This window comes from Pteronotus mesoamericanus, unplaced genomic scaffold (assembly GCF_021234165.1).
Source record: "Pteronotus mesoamericanus isolate MK-2021 breed Mesoamerican mustached bat unplaced genomic scaffold, CSHL_Meso_final contig_78, whole genome shotgun sequence".
Classification (NCBI taxonomy): Eukaryota; Metazoa; Chordata; class Mammalia; order Chiroptera; family Mormoopidae; genus Pteronotus; species Pteronotus mesoamericanus.
This window is the reverse complement of record NW_026555258.1, coordinates 6,906,855-6,930,284: the sequence shown is the minus strand read 5'-3', so window position 1 is coordinate 6,930,284 and position 23,430 is coordinate 6,906,855. Positions and strand designations below refer to the sequence as shown.

At 49.9% G+C, this 23,430-nt stretch overlaps 1 protein-coding gene across 1 annotated transcript in view; it reads left to right on the top strand.

Moving 5' to 3' along the window:
- LOC129079261 (zinc finger and BTB domain-containing protein 34) overlaps window positions 1-23,430 on the top strand; it is a 265,100-nt gene that overhangs the window by 41,414 nt on the left and 200,256 nt on the right. The window contains exons 2-3 of the mRNA XM_054584360.1: window positions 18,502-18,623; window positions 21,719-21,826. Of these exons, the coding sequence (XP_054440335.1) occupies window positions 18,567-18,623; window positions 21,719-21,826 (165 nt within the window). The 5' untranslated portion in view covers window positions 18,502-18,566. The remainder of the gene's footprint in view (window positions 1-18,501; window positions 18,624-21,718; window positions 21,827-23,430) is intronic.

The window sequence follows — 23,430 nt, the reverse complement described above, 5'->3', positions numbered from 1 at the left end:
TGCTGACTGTGGGGCCACAGCGGGGGAAGGGACAAGTCTGGTCCTCGCTCTCTTTTAGCTTACAGTCTAGTAGCAAAGTTAAAAAAGTATAAAAATAATAACAAGGTATAAAGAATTAATTACAGGTCTGATGACGATGGCTACGAAAGAGGAGTATAGGGCGCTTAGAGACCGTAAACAGGATGGTTGTGCCTGGCTGGGAGGGTCAAAGACAGCCTCTCAGAGGAGAAATGAGTTGGAGTCGGCCAGGTGGAGAGGTGGTGGCTGTATCTGTCATGGTCTCAGCTGGGGCAGAGGTCTGGTGAATTAAAGATGTAACAGCAGGCCGGGTGGCCGGGGCACTGGGTATGAGGGACACACATAGGGTTCCCGCCCCGGGGGTCACGGCACTGTTTGCCTGACGTGTGCTGGGAATCCCGACAAATTCCACAGTAGCCGACTCTTTTTCAGAATTCCCATCTATCACCAAAGTGTCATTATTGAAACATTGCCTGCCATGGACTCCAAGATAGCAGTTGGGTTTATTTTTATTGCTTTAAAGATTAGTTGCTTCCTATGTTCTCCAGGGGATAGAGTAATACCTTGCTCCCATTCATGGTTTTCATTCATGACGTAACTGTTTATGGAGCATGTAACTGGCTTGACTCCTTGTCCTCAGGAGCCCACAGACCTGACAGGTTGGAGTAAACAAGTGACGATGATACTGTGTCGGGGTGGTAAGGGGCGGAAATGGAAGCCTATGGGACTGACTCAGGAGCTCAGGATGTTAAAGGCAGATTTTCAGTTTCCCAGGTGAAGGGGGACACAGGCAGAGGGAACGGGCTGTGCGGAGATGCCGCAGCAGAGAGCGTGCCGCGTTTCAGGCACGGCGCGGTGTGGTGTTGCTGGCGTGTGAGGCTTGCGGAAAAGGGAGGGAGATGGTGGACAAGCAGTTTGCAGTCAGTACTCGGAGGGACTCACGCACAGTGAGTGCTTAGGAGTTTGGAGGTGACCCTGCGATAAGTGGGGATCGTCCCAGAGTCACAGGAGGAGAGGACCGCCGTCAGTTACGGTCCTGGGGAAGGACGGACGGTGTGGGAGGGGACTGGGGTTTGGGAGACGGGTAAGGGGGTCGTCGCACCTGAACCTGGCCATGGGGATGTGAGGAGCAGGCAGGTTCGAGAGAAACCGAGGTAGAGTCCGCTTTCCATGGAGACTGGGTGGGTGGGAGGCAGGGCAGTGTCAGCGCCTCACTCCGGTGAGGTGCGGTGCTGGGCCAGCCACAGAGATGAGGGGCGTAAAGGAGTATTGAACTGGGAGGGGCAGCTCTGAGTTCGGGGTGCCCGTGGGAGAGCGCTCAGCATCCGGCCTGCTAGTCCGGACTTCAGAGAGAGGCCTGGGCTAGCGCACTGGTCCTCACCCTTTGGGGCGTCGGAGTCTTGCGTGGTGTTTGGGGGAGGGAGACCAGCCATCTGCATGTTGAGGGTTTTCTCAGGTGGTTCTGAACCCCCACTGGTCTAGAGAGAGGCTTGGTCACACCTGCAGAGCCGGCCCCCTAAGCGGTCGGAGAGGCGTGGTGTTACTCAGGAAGATTCTGTGTGGTGAGCGCAGGATTCTGTCTGCACTGCCGGGCGGCCCCAGCAGAAGGGATGGGACACAGTGGAAGAGTCAGAGGAAGAGCAGGAGGGGAGCCAGTGTGAAGGAGGAAGATGATGGTGTGGACGCTGGTGTGCATGGGGGTCCCCTCCAGCTCTCCTTGCGGGGCCCCTGCCCCTGCCCCTGAGGCCGAGCGCTCTGGTGCCCCATGTTGGCACTCATATTTTCACTGACGTCAGCCAGTCTCATGCGACAGGGGTCATTTCAGTGGCCTTTGCTGCTGTGTGTAAAAGACTTGGAGGGAGGCTCTAAACCCTTCAAACCCCCTTAGAACGTTCACAAGCAAGCCACTCACATCTTCTGTTGGTGATCCTTTGGGCCGAAAGCTCTGGCTCCCAAAGAAGGGAAGTAGGGGCCCTCCTTTAACATTCTGGGGTTCAGGATGGGTTTGCAACCTTGGTGGGAAGGGTGTATATCTAGGCAGGAAAGGCAGCCCTCAGAACTGTTGGGGGAAGTGGTGGGAAGATGATACAGCCATTTGGCCTGGACTAATGTAGTGTGGGAGCCCTGTGACTTGGGAGTGCACCCCTGGCCCCCGAGGTGGGCTTGGGTAGCGGGGAAGAGCCTGCCGTGGGATTTCCAGAACTTACAGGTACGGTCTCATAGTTGGAGACCCCCCCGACTGAGCAGAGGGAAGATCCTAAATTGGTGACAGTGGAAGTTCCCCCGTAGGTCTGAATGCCTGACTGAGATCAGCTTACAGAACCCAGTGAAGGGCCTTTAGTCCGAGAAAGCAGTGGGGAACTGGTCTGTGATCCGACGTGTGTTTTGTATCATCCTGAACTCAAAGACAGGCAGAGCTGGTGTTGTCACTGACCCTGGTGCTGAAAGCCACAGATAAGCAGTGCTAAGGACGGACCAGGGACAACTCAAGGGAAGTGGCTGCGTTAATACCAGGCCAACTCCCCTGGTATGGAGCCATTTGCTCCTCAGGAAAGGAAAAAGAAAAGCAGATTCATGTTTGTGGGGTTGAGAATCCCCAGTGTTTAGGCAAAGAGAAGAGAGCAGATGGATAGACGGGAGTACATGTTCCAGTACAGAACGTAAAATGCTGCTGAGCTCATGTGGGATGGAACATAAAGAAAGGGCCTAGAATAGGGTGCAGACTTAGCTGGGTTCAAACCCTGCATTTGCTCAAGGGCCCGCTACCCCAGTGGCCTGGGAGAAGGCGGTCAGGACCCTGCATTCTTGGCATACCCAGTAAGACCTGTTGGAGGCGGTTGGCAGAATTCAGTGGGATAATGCGTGTAGAGTGCATGACACAGTGTGTGCCAATATGGTACTCTCGTTGACTGTGTGTCCTTGGGTAAGTTCTCTAACCTCTTTGGGCCCCTGGTTTCTCACTTTAATACTCACCTTAGAGAATTATTTTAAGGACTCCGGTATGTCACTGTGGGTAAGGTGGTTAGCAAAGTATCTGTCACAGAGCAATGGTTAGGTCAGTGATAGTAGCGATGACAGTGATGACACCATCAGCGTCTGAGTGCCTTTGCAGATACCTCCACTGGACCAAACCCCACCGATATAGCAAAGGTGGGGAATACAGAAGAACTTCAACAGTAACAGGTTCTGCTGTGTGAACATCAACCTGTGGGAGGGAAAACCGGATCCGCTGGTGAAGAGATTTGAACACCGAGAGGATGTGTGATGATGGGGAAACAGGAAACATTACAAGACAGGAAATGAAGAAGCACCAGGCCTGGGAACCTTGATCAGAGGGGTTTTATTTGGCTGTGAAGAAAAGAGGCAAGAGGATTCGGAGTCAAAACTGGAGGTGATAAGGACAAAGTAGTGTGTTAGCCTCAGTCTTTAGGGATGCCGGATTTTCATCCCCTCTTCTATTTCCCTGAGTGTTTCGGTGGGCACTGGGAGAGGTGGTGTTAGAGATTATTTACCTAGAGTTTGTTTATTAACTCCAAAATCTGATTTTTATGACTAAGCTTGTTACAGAGTAGCCTCTTATTAAATTGTGTTTCGAATGGATTGGATGAAAATCAGTCAGTCAGGCATTCAATTTTTGGCTTTTTGCAGGGAAGCCTAAACATAGTAATAGTGACAATACTATTTCCCCAAATGTTGGTAAAAATTTAATGCAATTTTAATGAGATATTCTATAAACTTGATAAAGGAAGTGATAAAGGAAGTGATGTGCATCTGGAAAAATAAAGTGGTAAAAAAAATTAAGTTTTTTTAAAAACAATGAAATAGCCTTCATTTTTCCAGACACTATTCATTTCAACAAATGTTTGCATTCCCTGCCATGTGTAAAAAGAGTGCTGGACCCTTCATTGGGGGAAAACAGAGATTGGTATCGGTTGTCAAAGATACTCTTATTTATCCCTTACCATGGTCCTTCTGAGGGAGCAATCCTGTAGGTTGGAGAATGGGCAAGAGAAAACCCACAATAACCAGGCGATAAGGTAGAAGTTTCTCTTTTAAGTGTGACAAGTGAGGAGGTCACCAGCTCAGAGCAGGCCTGCAGCCACATGGCTGGACACCCTCCATTTTGTTGTCCACCCTGAGGTGACGTTAGGAACGACTCAGAAGCCTGAGCTCATTCCATGGCCTGGAGTGGCTGTCACAGCGCCAGCCTTTGCCCTGCATTCTAGCCTTTGAGGGCCACTTTCAGGGAGTTGCATATAACACTTTTTGCATCCTTTTGGCCTGATCTTGGTCACATGGCCATACCTAGCAGCAAGGGAAGCTGGGAAATGTAATCTGTATGCGCAGAAGCCATGTGTCTTCCTAAAATCTAGAAGTTCTTTTTACTAAGGAAGGGGAGGATGGCTGTTGGCGACCAGCCTCACCATTACCGGCCCCATTTAACAGATGTGGAGCCTCGGAGTACTTGAAAGTAGCCCAATGCTACATGGCCTCAAGAAGGCTGGACCTTCAGAACTTATTATAAAGCAATGATTTATTAGTCCCATGTGGCACTTGGGTAAAAGCAGGAACATAGTTGAATGGAAAGAAGTGACTTCATTGCCAACTTACACAGGAACTTAATTCACGAGACACAAGTTATACGGCAGCAAGGGAAGGAATGGTTATTGCATTGTTGGGCATTTGGATTTTAACGCTGAAAAGGATCAATAAGCTTAACCACATGCTGCAATGGATTCCATATGAGTTTGAGTAAAAGGACAAAAAAAGGAGTTAAAGGAGGGAAGATGTATACTGACTCTCCAGAGGGACCTAGGAGCAGAGGGTTGCAGGACTCAGGTGTGGGGGATCAGGAGGGAGGACTGCCCGGCCACCTCATGGCTTTCTGCATGCACAGCTCCCGAGTGGGAGACAAAGGACGTGGTTGCTGGTGTAAGCATTAGCAGGTGTGTTAATAAGCATTAGACAAGACCGAATGTCCTGGGATTGACAGGACACTGAGGGAGGCTGACAGGGAGAGAAAGCTCATTCTCAGCTGCTTGTGTGTGGCTTTGCCTTCTTGCACAGGTTTCATACCCAGCACGTCCCTGGGGCATGTACTCTGCTAGCTCTTGGTTAAGTTATTTATAACTCTCTTTCTTCTTACATATAATCAAATGAAGTGATTTCTTGAGGTTAATATGTATGGTTTGCTTCATTTGAAACAAAGTACAGTAAGCCGAAAGAAATAGGGTATTGTTTATTCATATATTTAACAAAATTCTTGGTAACTAATTTCAGACTAGTGAAACCTTAGGTCTGTATGATGTATAAGAGTATCATAAAAATGTAGAGTTAAAGGATGTGTAAAGATTAGCTCAACTTTCCAGCCTTTCATAGGAGATGAAACAGAGGCCAGCGAAGTGAAGATGTTGACTAAAGAGTGGTCCTAGTTGACGAGTGACGGATGTGGTACTGTACCTTAGCCCCCAGCCCCGTCCAAGACACTTTAGATCTATGAGGGCAAACAGAAGGAACTGAAGGGAATCCATCTACATTGTTTTGGGGTAAATATCAGGTCATGACTCATCTGTCCTCACTCAAGAATGAACAAATAGGAAAACTAATATTAGAGAGGACCCTCTGAACAACCCAGCAGTGTGAAGGGAAACACACAAGGCATGCAAGAAACAGGAAGAGCAGGCTTTGGGTGACGTTTCCAAGGCTTTCCTCACTGAACTGAGGGGAATCTCAAACATCATCTTTTTTGTCCTCTCAGAGAAGTTATAGATGCTCCCAAAGATGAGATGATCAGTCAGCAGACTGAGATGAAAAAGGAGCTTGGGGACGTAAAGAGCATAAGGAAATAAGTCACATAATGCTAGCATTCGAAATTAGTGGTACTGCAGAAAGTCAGGGAGTCAAGAGGGGGATAAACTGACCACAGAAAGGTCAGGAAAGCAAAGGAGAGCCCAGATGGGGAGGATGGACAGGCTGGAGACCAGAACGAATGGAAGAGGAAGGAATCTTCCATTTCCCTGAACTGAGGAAGGCCCGAAGGGCTCACCATGAACGAGGCAGACCTAGCAAATTAGCTAGTACTTAACCTTAAAATAATATCCTGGTGAAGGTAGTATCACGGAGGTAAGTATCACATGATAAACATGACATGTTACACAGGAGAAGTCTGGGTGCTCCAGAAGCCTGTAGGAGAAAGACTAGGGTCACAGAAGAGTTCCTCGAAGAAGGGACATCTTCAGTGAGACTGGAAAAGAGGGTAGGAAGGGGGAGGGGCTGGCAGAGGGACCGCGCCCTTGCATCACAGAACAAGCTTTCCTGCAGGCAGCACCTGTGATTCTCAGTGGGTAGAGGGCCTGTAAGCGCCCCTCCTCCCCTTGCACCCAGCTTCCCTCTACAGCTCTGTCCCCTGACCGTCTCCTGGGAGGCACTTAGGAGTAGATTGGAATGCAAGGGGGTGAGAAGCGGGAAGCAAATGGAAAGCAAGACCTGGGGTGATCTTCAAATAGGGTGATTACTGGTTCGATGTGTTGAAGGTCAGCCTTTAGGGAGCCTGGGCTGGAGGGACTATTTAAGGAGGCCTCACCCACTGGAGCTGAAGCCCTTCTGGGGTGGGTCTGCCTGGGTCCTTCCTGAGCTGAGCCTGAACCTGAGCCTGGTGCGTTAGCCTGGGTGTTCGTGCCACTTCTCCCCCCTTGCCCTCCCCCAAGCACTGAGCAGGCGTTGGCACCTCCGGAGGACCTTCTCTCCTTGAAGTCATTTTGTGCAGTTCTTGAGCCATGTTGTTTGGCAACGGCACCGGGTGGCCAGGGGTGCTGGTGGGATGGCGTAAGCATTGCAGTCTCGCTCTGACCTTGCCCTTCCCTTTCTGTAGCAGGTTGGAGGAGTAGTTCATTCATTTTTATTGACGGTGCTGCGTACCATTCTTGAGAACTGGGGATAAAATAACACTTGAGCACTTACTCCACCGAGGTGGCCTCAGTTCAGGAGCTTAGGACACCTAGAGCATTTGGACAAGTGCCTGGCACCCCCCAGTGCTCCCAAGTGCCAGCTGGGGCTGTAGTTAATGCTCACGTGAGATGAGTGCAGCCCCATACCCCGTCTTTACAGGGGGGAAATCGAAGCTTCAAGGTGCTGGCCAGCCGTCATATAGGTGGTCGATGGCAGTGCCAGGGTTCAGACCCAGAACTGTTGGTCTTACAAGTCCCATCTCCGAGGGAACATGACATACGTATGACACTTGGTTTAGCAGGAAGATGCCCAGAGAAAGCAATTCCATGTCATAGTGACAGATGCTACAGCAGCCTAAATGGAGGGCTCACAGAGGAGGGACACTTGACCCACACCTGAAGGAGGGAGGAGAGGAGACAAGGATTCCAGGCAGAGTCCTCGGTGTGATCGACATGGCCTCCCTGTCACCCATAGATATGCCTCAGTCTCCCCTGGGCTTTGGCAAGGAGGCTCTAGTTTAGTGGTCTGTGCACATGCTCAGTTAGTGATGAGTCATTTGAGGGTAAGAGTGTGGCTACTAATCCCAGCTAGACTCCTGGGACCTTGTGCCCCAGGCACTCCCATTGGGAAAGACCCCTCCTCTTCCAAGTACTGTGTGCCTGAGGTCCTGTCACTCTGCTTTATGAATCCCCCAGCCTTCGTGGGGGCACATGTGCACATGGCCTGGGATATATCTGTGCTGCATGGCTCTCCCTCCCGCTGCTGCAGTAAGCACGTTAGGCTCTCCCGTAGGACTGCTCCATTGCAGTTATACGTAGAGGAATGAATCACCGTTATAAGACTGTGAATGAAAATCTAAGCTAAATAAACCCATTGACTGCCACTGCCACAAATCAAACAGTGTGTGTTTGCCTGTTTCTCTTCCAGTCCCCATCCACAGGGCAGGTGAGTTTTTATACAGTTGTGCATCTTCCTTTTCACTGTTGGGAATGAGATGTCTAATTTAGGAAATGGCCACCAGGTGGCGCCACAGCACCAGGCATCCCACTCTACCCTCCCCTGTCTGTACTACCTGATAGTGAGCCATCCTTGCAGTGCTTGTCTGTGGAAGTTCCTTTTCAGTTTTCTGTTTAAATGCTGTGCTGCTCATAGATGTTTTTCATAATAATTTTAAAAGAACAAACAGAGATGAACAAAAAGTAGCAAGTTAAAAGTGTTTTATAGTGACACCTTTAAGAAACCACGATATAAACCGTCGAATGGCTATCCTTCTGTACTGTGGCGTGTGTTCACATGTGTGCATGAATATTTAAAAACATGTCCAAATGTCACTTTCTCAGTGAGGCCTCCTCAGACTTCACGCACCCCTTCAAAATTGTAACCCTGTCCCCTCCCACTTCCCCTATCCCCTGTCCGTGCTTTGCTTTTTTCTCTATCACCTCTCACCAGCTGCCATAGTGTATATTATTACTGGATACTTTAGTTTTATTTATTGTCCATTTACTCCACAACGTGCTGGGGGACTTTCGCCTTTTTTTTCACTGCTCTATATCCAGCACCTAACCAGTACCTGGCACATACTAGACTTCCAGTAAATACGCTTTGAATGCATGTTAATATTTCCTGAATTTGTGGACATTTCTCCATCCATAAATATTGGTCTGTCTCATTCTTTTAAACCACTGCTTAGTGTCCCTTGAATGGATGCACTCCAACTGCCTGTGCTGAAACACAGCAATGTGGTTTTCCAGTGTTTTCTTCCCTTTTGTGGGTGGTGGTGCAGTCAGTGACCTTCCTGGATACTCTCTAGTTGCCTCTCTAATGATTTCCTTACTTTGCTCAGGCTCTGGGCCTAGTGCTTTACACATAACATGTCGTGTAATCCTCACACTGTGCACCTCACACCTGTGAAGGGTGCTGCTCTTAGCTTCTCTTTTTGCACGTGACAGGCCTGCACCCAAGACCACATGTCTGCCGAGAGCTGAGCCACAGCTCTTGGGGTGAGGGGGACTCTTTCTATATTAAGGATATTACTTCATCATCTTTCATGTGACATCACAAACACCCTTTCCCTAGTTTGTCAGTTGTCTTTCATCTTTTTTATAATGTCCTTTCCTAATCAGAAGTTTTAATTTTTAATATAGTTAAATCTACCAATAGTTTCTTTCCTTTGTTTTCTGGCTTTCGTATCACCCTAGAGAGGACTTCTTCACCCCAGTATTATAAAAAAATGATTTGTGTTGTACTATTATTTTTATCAGGATTTTTTGTTTAAATCTTTAATCCATCAGAAATTTATTCTTTGCCTGACTGGTTAGCTCAGTGGGTTGGGTGTCGTCCCACAGACTGAAGGGTAGCCAGTTCGGTTCCTGGTCAGGGCACACGCCTGGGTAGCAGGCCAGGTCCCAGGTTGGGGGCATCAAGAGGCAGCCAGTAGATGTGTCTCTCACATATCAGTGCTTCTCCCCCTCTCTTTCTCCCTCCCTTCCCCTCTCTCTAAAGGTAAAATAAATAAAACCTTTTTTAAAAATGTTGGACAAACATAGGTTTTTAAAAATGTATTCTTATGTATCATATTGGGTAAAATTTTAAACTGATCCCTCCTCAAGTGAATAGTAAACTGTTTCATGAACATTTGCAGAATAATCCATTTTCCCTCACTTTTGAAATGCCATCTTGATAAGCTACTAATTCTCACATATGCCTGATTCTCCTCCCTGGACAGTGTTCTGTCCTGCTCACGGTTCATCTCTTCCATGTGGCTTCCTGGCAGGACAGGTCCCTTCTCACTGTGCTTCTTTTTTGAAAACATCTTAGCTATTTTTAATTATTCTTCCAGATGAAATTTTAACTCAATTCGTTGAATTCCAGAATGAATTCCCTTAGGATTTAGAATGAGCTTACATTTTTTATATGGATCAGCTGGAGAGAATTGATGTCTTTACAATATTGTCTCCTTATTAGGAGAAGTAGAATTTCTCTCCTTTAATTTTAAACCCTCTTTTTGTCTTTTAGTACAATTTTATTGTTTGCTTCAAATGATTTTTGTACATTTTTTTCAAGCTTATTTCTATCTATCTATCTATCTATATATATTTTGTTAGTAAGCTCTCGTGCCAGTACATTTTCTAGCCATTTATTGTTTGGATAGAGGAAACAGTTGATTTTTATGGCTGGATGTTTAACCTTCATACACTCATAGCTTTTTCCTCAATCTAACTCCATTTGTTTCGAATCTTCTAGGAATTCTTAATTGCTGGTTTGTTTAAAAATTTTTTTTACTGATTTTATTTTTTTAAAGATTTAATTTATTTATTTTTAGAAAGAGAGGAAGAGAGGGACAAAGAGAGGGGGAGAAACATTGATTGGTTGCCTCCCACTCACCCCCAACTGGGGACCTGGCTTGCAACCCAGGCATGTGCTCTGACCGGGAAACGAACCAGCAAACTTTCAGTTGTCAGGCTGGTGCTCAGTCCACTGAGCCATACCAGCCAGGGCTTTTTTACTGATTTTAGAAAGAGAGAAAAGGAGAGCGGGAGAGACAGAGAAACATCAATTTGTTATTCCACTTGGTTATGCATTTTTGGTTGATCCTTGTATGTGCCCTGATGGGGGATAGAACCCACAACCTTGGTGTATGGGGACAATGCTCTATCACCAACTGAGCTACCTGGCCAGGGCAGCAACAGATTTCTTGTTCTTGTTTTTTATTTCTTTGGTCATTTCCACAGGATTTGAAGAGGGGAAGGCAAATGTATGAACCCAATTTATGGTCTTAAAACTAAAATCACTCCCTGCACTGATCTGTGTGGAATGTGGAATGATACTTGAAGGCAGTTTAGAACTAGGTGGATGTTTCCCTTAAACCTCGGCTCCAAACTCATGGGGCGCGCCCTTTATTCCAACAGGCTTCCCAGGCTGGGCCCAGGCAGGTTCCCCGCCCCTCCTCCTGGCAGACCTTGCCCTCCGCGTCTCTCCCGGAGACAGCTTCCCCCCTATTTTGTGGGACATGCCACACTGTGTGTAATGTCAGGAGTCACTGGTATTTGTCAGGAAGGCCCCAGAATGCGGGTGTCCAGTTCTGCCAACCTATGTCTGCCCTCGAGGTTTCTGAGGTACCTGATCAGAGAAGGAACAGCATCAAAGGAGAATCACAGCACCTGCATTACAAGCCGAGTCAGGGCCTGGCCCCCACCTTAGGGCTCTCTGGTCCAAGCTGGTTGAAACAAGTGATGGGCTTACCGCCGCCAGTGGAGCCCCCCACACCCCCTAAACTTGATCTGTATCTTGGGCCCTTCCCTTCCCCTGGCCAGCAGCAGTGTCTAGGAACGTGCAGGCCAGGCGGGCACACCTAGGGGTGCACGTGGGAGTCAGGGAAGGCTGAGCCCACGCGGGGTCCTGTGCTTTCGGAGATCTCAAAGCAGCGAGTGGGGAGACTAGAGGGCCTTGAACAGCTGTGTGACCTCTTGGCACTCGGTGACGCTTCCGAAGGGTGTGGCCCAGTTAATGCCTTGGACCCTGAGCAGCTGAGTCCTCTGCCCATGGCTGCTGCCCCATCCTCCGTCCGCCACAGGCAGTGCCTCTTGGGCCCGTGTGGCCCTAGTGTAAAGTTCCTGAACCCGAACACCCCAGAGCTGTAACTCGGGGATCGTGGTTCATACAGGAAATGGTGAGCCCTGCTTATAGGCCTGGCTGTGGAGACCGTGTGTGCATTGGAGAGGGAAGTGGGGTGTAAGGGTGTGGGATGCCTTTTTAATTTTTTTTTATCTTGAAATAATTTTAGACTTCCAGAAAAGTTGCAAAGGAATATAGAACATTTACGAGTGCTCTACACCCAGCCTACGTGGTAACAGCTTACGTAACATAGGACAGCTCTCAAGGTAACATAGGTGCCATACTATGAACTGAACTGCTGACCTTTTCCAGGTGTCACCAGCGTCCCCCTGGTCCAGGATTTACCCCAGGGTTCCTTCCTGTATTTAGTTGTTGAGTCTCATTAGTCTCTTCCAATCTGTGACAGTTCCCTAGTCTGTCCAGAAGGTCATGTCAGCTCCACATGGTATGAAATTTATCACCTGGCTATGTACTCCTGTTTCACACATGTATTGAGTAAAAGCTTCTCATCTGAGGGACTTCATCCAGCCTGGGGATTGTTCTAGGTGCCCAGCTGGCTGGTCCTCTTGTGGAAATCGGCCTCTCCTGCCTCCTGGGCGGCTCTCCCCTGGGGCAGGTCTGAGTGGTGGCCGCCGCGCTTCCTGCAGGGGCAGGGGGAGCCGCTGACACAGAGCGCACGGAGCTGCAGGCTGTTGCGAGGTGCCCCCAACACTGTGCTCTGTGCTCTGAGTGCATCCACAGACCGAAGGATAGGTGCTGTAAGTGTGGTTCGCCCTTTCCCTAATGACGTGGCTATCGCTGTGATTATTGAACCACAAATTCATTTAAAAGTGGGGATTTATCATAGCTTTTTGTCATTAAGGATTTTTCTTAACAGATGTCAAAAAGAGAACTAAATTACCTTCAGTATTGAAAAGGAAGGTCTCTAAAGTGTGTTTTCATATCTATGTACATGTCTGTGTATCTACTGATGCCTGTACACAGGCGGCGGATGTGTGCATAGATGTAGCCCTGCACTATGTGACCTGTGTGAGCTTGGGCACAGGGACCAGGGGCTGTGGGTGGAGGAAACTTTCCTTCTCTATTTTGTACTTTTTTTTCAGTTTGTATAATTTAACATGTACATGTATTACTTTTGTCTAAAAGTAATTTTTTTTTAGCTCTGGCTGGTGTGGCTCAGTGGATTGAGTGCTGACCTGCAAACCAAAGGGTCGCCATTTCAATTCCCAGTTGGGGCACATGCCTGGGTTGTGGGCCAGATCCCCACTGGGGGGCGTGCAAGAGGCAACTGCACATTGATGTTTCTCTCCCTTTTTCTCCCTCCCTCTCGTCTCTCTAAAAATAAATAAAATCTTTAAAAAAAGTAAAAGTAATTTTTTTAGATTAAAAATTCAGGAGGTCCTCCTACCTGAAAAGGGTGGCATTCCAGTCAGGACATTAAGTTTCTGAGGATGCAGTGGGCCATGCTCACCCCTGCTTCTCAGGCATCAGCTCACAGCCTGCGGCTGTGGGCGCCTGTCCGTGCCAGTGGCGTGGGTTCCTGCGTTGCTGCTACCTGTTTGAGCCAGCCCTGCATCAGCTCCATAAGCGCAGGCACCTCCCTCACTCAAGAGAGACCCATCCTGGCCCTTTCCTCCAGGTTTGCTCAGTTTCACGTTTTATCCCCTTTTCACAGTATGTGCAGACCCTCAATCTCTAAGCCCAGCCCTCCCTCTCTCCCAAGCGCCGCTGCTTTCTCTCCTCCATGGGGGAACAGTGGCCTTCGGACAGTGGTGCCTCCCCGGCCCTTCCCCTTCTCCCTCAGTGAGGAGTGAGGAGTGAGGAGGTGAGATGTTGGATGTTGCACATCTGGTGGGATGGTTTGAAAGGCCTGGGGGAGGGCGTGGGCGAGCGCCGCAGTGAGTGATGGCGTTGCAGGTCTGACGTGCTTACGTGGCCAGGCCTCTCTTTGAAAGCTGTCCGACACTGCTGCTGGCCAGGAGAAGAGCTTGGGCTGGTTTGGAGAGGGTCAGGAGGAGGTAGAGGTAATGGCAGTGCCAGCCCGCACAAGGCCGGCCCTCCCCAGCTCCTGGCAGGTGGTCTAGCCCCAGAGGGATGGCTGCCCTGGGGAGACCTTTTTGGCAATACAGAGTCCAATCCTGCACCTGTGGTTCGGGGAGTCGGGGGGTGTGGTGTGTGTGTGTGTTGCTCCTGAAGTGGACCGAAAATTGGCAGAGGGGTTGTGGCCAGAAACCCTCTTTGTTTCCGTCCTATTTTGTTTGTCACAGCTTCTGTGTGACACGGGAAGGTGGAGCAACCTTCGACCGTGTCTGGAGGGCAGCTCGCCCCACGCCAGGGAAGCGGGCTCCGAACCGGGCTTGGCGTTCATTTGCATACTTGTCTGAACATTTGGAAAAGATCACTCTCTTGTAATTGAACATTCCTGGATGTGTGTATTTTCTTTGAAACAATGTCCATAAGCTTAGGAAAAAGTGGTTATTCTGCCTTCTCAACAGTGGTCTGCACCAGACTGTCTCATGTTATTTTCTTGGTTTCCTGAACCTGAAACTCTGAAGCAGAGTTCTGAGTTTGGAAGGAAACCAGTGTTGCGTTTGGGATTTTCCTTCCCCTCCTCGGGAACCCACACACACCAGACCAGACTCTGTCATACAGAAACAAGAGACGTGGGATTGTTCTGTGGTCCTGATACAACTGCCACGTGCTTGCGAAGTTACATCATGAGAATCGCTTTTTCTCCTGCAGTGTTTTGGTTTCCAAGAACACATTAGCGAGAGAGAGGGGAGGGAGAGAGAGAGAGGCGGGGGGGGGGGGAGGTGGGGGGTGTGTGTGTGTGCGCGCGCGTGGGTGGTGTGGGAGAGGCAGAGGCAGGGTGGAAGATGGGGTTTTGGTGTGTCCAGGTTAGTCGCCAACCTAAGACAAAAAAGCTTGTGCTGTTCTCGTAGGCTAGGCTGCCTCCAATGTAGCAGGGAATAAATGTCAGTGCAGGTAGGTAAAAAAGGATTCCCAAGTTACAGTGTGATTTCCCTCTGAGCGCCCGTTTCCCCATTTGTTTTTTTTTTTTTAAAGCGTGTAAATCCTTAGCCAGAGCCTGAAACAAAGTGTCCACCAAAGTGTCAGGATGGCAGTGACGGTCAAGCCGCGTGTAAGCTCCTCAAGGCCAAGGGCCGGCCTGACCCCTCTGTGCAGCTCAGGGCTTAGGAAGAGTTTCACTGTGTTTGCTGAACGGGTGAGGGAGCGACCAGGGGGCGAGGTGCTGTTGCCTTGAGTGTGGTGCCAGGGCCCCCTGTTAGAACAAACCCTGAGCCTGGCCTATTTGCCGCCGCGTCCCCAGTGCCTGTGCTGCTCTGAGACGCACACAGGGCTGAGGTAGAGTGGGCGGGGCAGCCCACTTGGCCCTTGTGCCCCTGGCACACTGGCATCTCGGATGTCTTTTCACACCCCCGCGCTTCCACGCACGCTCAGACTGCCCTCCCCACCCTCTGCCCTTTCCTTGAAACACTCCCGCTCATCCTTCAAGACCCTGCTCTACACTCTTCTCAGCGATGTCTTCTTTGACTCCCCTCATGGAGAACCTGTGATTTGTGGCAGCGTGTGTCCTTACTGGATTCCCCTCGCACCCCTGCGGGATCCCGGAGGGCAGGGCTGCCTCAGACACTGGACCCCGAACTGGTCCACCAGCTCTCTGGGTGGATGGGTGTGGAGTGTATGAACGAATGAACTGCTGATCAGCAAGTGGCTGTTAGGTCACCACCTACCTAGTCAGGACAGCCTCAGGTCGCCCCCCTTTCCTCTCCCCTCACAAGCAGTCCATCAGCAGGTCTCACCTGTTTCACCTGCAGCCCCTCCCAATCCATGCGCCCCGCCCTGCGGCCAGCAGTCAAGGCCATCCCCATCCCACACCCACTCCTGGCATCACTGTTCCTGTGTCTTTGTTTTTGTTTTGTTTTTTGGCTCTGCAACCCAGTTCCACACAGCAGCCACCGCGGTCTCCCTGTGCTCGGGACCCTCTGGTGTACTCCAGATAGAACCCAAACTGCTTGCCGCGGCTGCAAGGCCGCTCCTGCCTGGGCCCCTGCCTCCCGCCCTCTGAACTCCAGCCACGACCATCTGCCTCCATCACGGAGCCGCTCAGCTCATGTGCACCTCCATGCCTTCGTGCTCGCGGTGCCCTCCGCACAGAACAGCCCTATCTCTGGCTGCCTCCTTCGTCTGGTTCAGTCAAACAGCACATCCGCAGAGCCCTTCCTTGACCACCCTGGCAAATACTGTATTCCGCGCTCTCTCATTTTTTTTCAGGCATTTCTCATGATCTGAAATTATCTTCTTGGTTTACATGTACTTTCTCACTCCCACCCTGGAATGTAAATTCTGGGGGACCAGGGCCTGCTCGCTTCGTCTCCTTGGTGCCTGGAATGGGGGTTCTTGACCAGGCATTTCTGAATCTGAATGGGAAAAAAATGACATCTTTATTTTCGCAAACTTCTAACTGAAATGGAGAATTTCTCTCCGTTACTAATATAGACAGTGAATCACAGTAACATTAATAGTATCTGGGACCCTGTCACTAATAAAAATCACAGATATTTTCATATCACGTAATAGCTATGGGCATCTCAGGATGTTTGTGCACATAACTGTTTTGGAACCATGGTGGTTTTCAGACCACCAATAGACCTTGTTATTCAATGCAATAATATATATATATTCCCTTACATGAAGAAGTACATATACTACTGCATTACAAATTGTTTTAAAAGTAATTTAATGACTGTAATATAATTGGTTTCCTGAGTAATCCTGTGTAATCGGTTTCCTGTGTAATTTTATTTTATGTATTTGAAAACATTTCTGTGAGAAAGGGTCCAGGGGTTCCACCAGACGCCAAAAGAGCCCATGGCACAAAACGGTTGGGGACGCCTGGCTGAGCAGCGCTGTGTGACGTGGGGGCTTGGCGGAGGGATGCCTCGGAGGGCAGATGACAGCACCACCATCCCCCGTTCAGAGGAGCCCCTGTATTTCCAGGGTCAGGCTTCTGGTGGCTTGGCATGAACTTGGTGTTTAGGAAGCAGCCTTGGTCAAGGTCTTTTGGAAATCTAACTATATGACACTGAAAGAGAGGCATTTAATGCAAAGTAGTGGGGGCCGGGCCCAGCACGCTCCTTGTCTGTTAGGCCTGGCTGTCCCTTTGGCTTCCCTCTGTGCATCTCCCCCTGACCCGACCGGGTCCCTGCACCGGGCAGCGTTTGGCTAGCCTCGGCTCCTGAGGATATGGCGCCGCAGGGTGGTTAGCCAGCAGGGACGGGTGTCTCAGGGTCCTGAGCTCCCAGGACGAGGAGGTGGCCCCTGGGGTCCAGCCAGTCCGGCCTGGGAGGCTTGGCTCCCTTCTTCAGGGGCCCTCCGTGAGGCTGGGAGGGGCTCTCAGAGAGGGGCCTGGCCCAGGCTGGCTTCCTTGCTGGCAGTCTGGTTCCTGACAAGGAGCTGGGGCTTGGCCAGGCCCCAGGGACGGAAGGTGCATGAGTGGGGGTTTCTCTGGGCCCTGGGATGGATCTTCATTTCTGCTTGGTTCTGTTTTTTCTTAGCATGTGAAATATCGCTTGTCTGAGAATTGCTGACCATAAATTAGGCTGTTTTTGTCAGCGGCGAGACGGGTGGGATTCAGGTTGGGAACAAGCACTCTGTCTGTCTGTCTAGCTCAGGCTGCCCATAGGGCATGTAGTGGGTGTGCAGACAGAGTCAACATCAGACCCACACTTCCTCCTTTTCCACCTCCCTCCAGACCGTCTTCCTAGTGACCTTTGGGCCCTCCAGGATTGATTTTCCTATGGGCACCACACACAGATCCAGCATGTCCCAAATTAAATTCATCATCTTTGCCTACGCATCTGCTACAGCATCTCTGTCCCTTGCCATCCTTCTGACACCTCCAGCCAGGAACCATTCCTCCTCAGCTTGTCCTTCCTCACCCCTGACCCATTTCTGTTGAATCTCTGTCCTTACTGTCTTTCAGTCTCCCTCCCTCTCCCTGACTTCCCTGCTGCAGCCCTAGCTCAGAGGACCTACCTCATCTGCTGCCTGGATGGGTAATTGCAGCTGGCTGCCAACTGGCCCCTTTGCCTTCCCTCCCCCGCCCCTTGGGGCATTCTCCCTCCTCTCCCCGTTACTCTCCTGCTAACAGGCTGGTGCGGCTACAGTGCTGCGACGGTCAGCAATGGGATAAGTGCTCTACTAGAACTGTGTGCACACTGGCGCGAGAGCGGCTGGTTTGGCTTTGGGTGGTCCGGGCGTGACAGCGGATGAAAGGACATTGAGTAGGAGCTCAGGGATGATGGGACGGCAGGGCAGCATGAGTAACGGCACCAGAGCGCGGGCTACTTGCACTCTCTGTGCTTCAGATGCCTCGTGCGCAGTGTGGCTGTAACAACAGGACCTGCCCGAGGCCTGCTGGGAGGGCTAGGTGGGGCGCGGGAAACGCACAGCGCACGGTGGGCGCTGCAGGAGTGTTCGCCGTTGCCCACGTTATTGTTGATGGAGTGGCCTGGTGCACAGGGAGACACAGTAGAGTCAGTGTCTTCTTCCCCTGCCTTCTTTTTAAAACAAAGGTCACAAAGTCTGGTCCTGCCAGGGCCAGGCACATAGCAAAGTCGTTGCACAGGACAGGTGGCCGCCCTGCTCGGCCAGCTGATGGTCGCCGGCCCAAATGTGGGCACAGTATTTTTAAACATTGGTGATTAATTTAAAAAATACCCAAACCTTACACTCCAACAGACCACACCTGTGGGCCATCTTTAGCCTGAAGGCCTTATGACTTTTCTTTAAAAGTCTCCCCTAGGGTCACCTGCTTAGGTCTGGCACAACTTTTCCCCAGGGGTGGGATCTAGTAGGCTTTTGGGGCTGGTTTTTATGAGCTTCTTTGCCTTGCAGGGCTTCTCCAGACAGGTTATGTCACCTGCAGAGGCTGCCCTGAAGCTCCCTGTGGCCTGGAGACTATGTACAAGAGGAATGGTCTGATGGCTAGCGTGTTGGTCACCTCCGCCACTCCACAGGTACAGAGACTGTGAGGGTCTGGGCCGTGGGGGTGGGGGTGGGGGAGGGGTTATTTTCAGCTGACCCAGGCTCCAGTGGGTCGCGGCCAGCAAGGCAGCATGGCTCCCTGAATACCACCATTCTTGGCGCTCCGGAGGCCCCTGGCCGTGCTGGGCGTGAGATTTGGGAGGCAGGCAGTCCTGAGAATCAGTATGTTTTCTGAAGTCGTTCCCTTCAAAGAAAAACAAATACCTGCCCAGTCCAGTCTTAGCAAGTGCCACATTCCATTTTGGTCTCAAGAAGAGATCAGACTTTTCCCAAGAAAAGCCGCTGCTGATTATAAGTCACACATTCCGGAATGAAGTCAGACAGAATTGATTCCAACTGGCCCTGTGTTCTTATTTACCTTGCTCAGTAGGAAATGGCTCTAAGGGCTGGTGGTCTGAGAGCGGCCTGAGCTCGGGCCTTCTCCCAGGGGCTTTGGGAGTTTGCTTTCCAAGTTCAGTCCTGGAACAGAGGTGTGCAGGGGAGTGGGTGTCACCCGAGGCCCAGGGATGCCACCGCGCCCAGTGCTTGCGGCCCGGTCCTGTGACAGACTGGCCGCGCTCAGTGCTCTGAGCTCACAGGGCCCTCACAGTTGAGCTGAGCCTTTGAAATGATCCTGTGTAATCAGCTAGAAATTCACAGGAACTAATTCATTTCATATAAACCTTTTAAAAGTCTCCCTATTTTGATCTCTGGTTCTGAAAAGCAGACTGTGGGCACCTTTCACAATTCCCTGATGGCGCCAATATAGGTTTAAATAAAGTGACTGCATCATCGCCCCCTCCCAGCACCAGTGAGTGCATTTGGGGCAACTTTTGATTACACAAGGACCCTTGTATGAGTGTGTGTTTGAGGCAGATGCAACGGGCATTACAGGAAAGTTAGAAAACCTGAAGTCCCTGGAATGGACTGTTTGGTAGCTAGAGGAGCCAGACTCCTGTTTCTATTTACAATTTATCCTCCATCCATAGTAAAAATTCTTTCTTCTCTACTCTCTGTGTATATATACACATGCATGCACACACATGTACATGTATATGTATCCAGAACATGGTAAGTACTTGATAAATCTTTATTGAATGAGTGAATACATGTCTAATTGAAGTGTTCAATAAATTTTGGTGACTGACACATTTACACACACATACACACCCATGATTCATGCTATACACCAGGCACTTTTTTTGCCCGCTCACAGGCATTGTCTCACTTGTTCCTCACAATAGCCCTATGAGGTATCCCCAGCTTACAGATGAGAAAACTAAGGCAGAGAGAGGTGGATAAACTGGCTTCAAATCAATTAGCTGGTCAAAGCCAGGCCTCTGTGACTCTTGCGCCGTATGCTCCTAACCGTGAGGACACTGCACCACCCTGATCAAAATCTGCCCCATCACCTGATCCGGCTGCTTCCTGGAAGGTGGGTGCAGAAGTGTAGCATCACTGCGGGCCCTTGGCCACTCAGGGTATGTGTGAGGCTAAGCGGCAGGAGGGACTGCCAGTTCCAGAGGCCTTCGGGATTAGTTGATAGTATTTTTCAGAAGTTTAACACAGATTTTCCTCCGGGGAGACTGTCTTGTTACCTGTACAACTTTTAAAATAGCTATAGCTGAGCCCACCCAGGCCCCTGCAACCCTAGAATCAGCACCTCGCGATGGGGAGGGGAGAGAATTCTGCTAGTTGTTTTGTGAGCTTCATTTTCTATAACCCACACTGCAGCCCTGGGGCGCAGGCTCCAACCGGGCCATTTTACAGACGATGACTGAGACACAGTAAAATGAAGTCCCTCGCCTGAGGTCAGACAGCAGCTAGTGCGGGCTGGCGTTTAACCAGCCTGTCTGACTTCAGCGCTCTTAACCACCATGATACACGGCTCCTTAGAGTTTTTGGTATAGTAGACTCATTTGTAAAATCTTTCAATGACACAGTCCTATTAAAATCTACAGGTTTAAGTTTCTGTTTCTCCTTTTAACCTCACATTTTCAGTTGTTGACTGTTGATTTCCTTCACTGGCCTAAAAACATTCTAGTTTCCAGTAAGATTGCAAAGTTTTTCCAGATATAGCCATTTTGGAAAGAGTGAAATAAAGAGGAATTAATAAAAGCATATTCTCTAAATCCCAGTCCAAAATGCTGAGGCTAAGGGAAACCACAAAACCCCTCTTCATGGATTGAGACGAATGAAACCATTTATGAATGGGGCACAATTTTTGGGTGGTAAGTGTGATCGGTTCCCCCAAGTGGAATTTGATGAAATTAAATAAAATTGGAGAGAAGGCATGTTCGACGTTCTGGGACCCCTGCAGTGCTGGGTTTCATGCAGCTGGCCACGTCTGGGGGGTTTCACTCGCTCTTTTTCGGGAGAGCCTTCCTTTACTTGCAGGACCCACAGTGTCCTTCCTGACAAGGGGCCCTGCTAAACACAGCCTTCACGCGCGTCTCCAGTGCCCGTCGGTTACCTCTCACCTCATCAGCTCACAGGCCTGGAACTCCAGGGGGCCCATGCGTGAAGTAAGCCTTGGGCGTAGTTTAACATTTTGTGTGACAATTTCCTGCAGCGACTTCACGTAGAAAAAGAAGGTGAAACTAGGTAATGGTTGAAAGACGTCACAAAACAGGGGATCTTGGGCCTCTGACGGTGTGGAGGCCTGTTCTCTCTGAGGGAGGAAGGGCTGTTGTTTTGGTGCGGTGCACCTCTCGCTGCCACACAGCCCACGGGAAGCAGGTGGCCAAGCGATGGAGGGTATGTGTCCTGGGATCAGATGCAAGAACAGGTTCGCTTTCTGGGCCTTCACTTTCCTAGCGGAGATACTGTGGGGAAGTAATGTTACCTCTACTTCCTTAGCTGTGAAATGGGGAGAATAATAGTGTGTACTCAGAGTCGTTATGAGCATTAAATAAGATTATGCACATGAAGTGCTTTAGCCTGGAACAGCACAGAGCACTAAACAGCAGAAGCTTTTTATCACGATACAGTTTGTCACCTGCCCCCTCAGTTCTGAGGTGCGGGAGGCGATGAGTCTGGAGCCAGCCAGACCGCTCAGGCTGCGCGTCTCTCTCCCCGTCCCCCACAGGGCAGCAGCAGCTCAGACTCTCTGGAGGGCCAGGGCTGCGACTACGCCAGCAAGAGCTATGACGCCGTGGTCTTCGATGTCTTGAAGGTGACTCCCGAGGAGTTTGCTGTAAGTAACAGAAATGATGGGGGTGCCGGGCCCACGGCCGGGTGCTAGAGAGGGTGGCTGCTCGAGGCTTTTTGCCCAGGTTGGAGATAAGCCACATACCCAACGACAGGGGCTTGTGGAATAAAGTATTCTTTTTGAAATACCACACAGTGTTAAACAGGATGCTTTCAATCTGGAAATGAACCACCTTGGGGGGCGCACACAGTATATATGAACAGTAAGTGAGAGGAGCCGGTTGCAGCACAATTTATAGAGAATAATGCCATTTTTAAAAAGCATGTGCAATGCACATATATTTATAATGGTGTAAGAAAAAGTCTAGATTTGATGTGTATTTGATATTTACACATATTTTTTAAAAGATTTTATTTATTTATTTTTAGAAAGAGGGGAAGGGACGGAGAAAGAGAGGGAGATAAATGTCGATGTGTGTGTGCCTCTCACACGCCCCCCACCGGGGACCCAGCCCACAACCCACATGTGTACCCAAACTGGGAATCGAACTGGTGACCCTTTGGTTTGCAGGCTGGCACCCAGTCCACTGAGCCACACCAGCCAGGGCTTATGTTTACATACTTTAAATATTGGGATATACACAGCCAAACATTTGATTTACTATAGTTTCTGGTTATAGGATTATTGGTACTTGGAATTCAATTTTTCTTATTTTTACTTATCTGTACATTTTTATAATGACTTTTTTTTTTTTAAACAATGATACACAGTATTATTTGAGCGATTTTTGTAATGGTCAATTATTTTAAAATTCGCTTTTTCTTTAACCAGTGTGCTGCTGCTGGCCTGGCCAGCGAGTGGGCCCTTGGAGGAGGAGCAGAGCTGGCGCCGCGCTTTGCCGTGACTTGATTCCTCCCTTTTGCACTTTATGGGTGGAGAGAGCATGTTGGCTCGGGGCTGGCCTCGGGCCTGACTGAGAGAGCTGTCCCAGGGCTGCGTTTCTCTGCAGAGCCACGGCAGCGTTTCCCGCCAGGCCCACTTCTTCCTGTGCCCCTTGCTCTGACAGGCTTCGTGCCCTCCGGGGCGCTATGGGAGCCCCCTGGGCTCCCTGTCATCGCCCTGCCATCATCGGCTCCCATGTTTACTATGTCCAGGTCAGCTGCACCTGGCACATGCACTTACTCCTGTGGTGTGTCCGAGGGATCCTTTTAAAAGCTGTGTAGAACTCGGTAGTGTATCCCTTGTAGGAGAATGAGGCCCAGAGTTGCTACCAGGCCTCCAGTCCCCCACCCCGATCTGCTTGCCCTCCTGCTGTGCGGCGGCTGCTTTTCCCCAGCCGCAGCGGCATCCCCCTGCCCCCTCAGGGCCCCACGCTTGTTCTTCCCTCAGTCCGGACGGCCCTTCTCCACCCATCTCTCTGCCTCTGGTCAGTGTTGGTCCATGGAGAGGACTTTCAGGGCTGAATAAGTAGCATCTCCCCATTGCTCTCTCTTCCCTTACCCTGCTTCATTGTCTTCATATCTCTTATTATTGCCCAACATTACATTATTTAATATTTTATGGTGTATTTTTTTTTCTACTGGATTATAAACTCTCTCAGGACAGGAACTTTATCTGACTTGTTCATCGTTCTATCCCAAGGGCTTGGA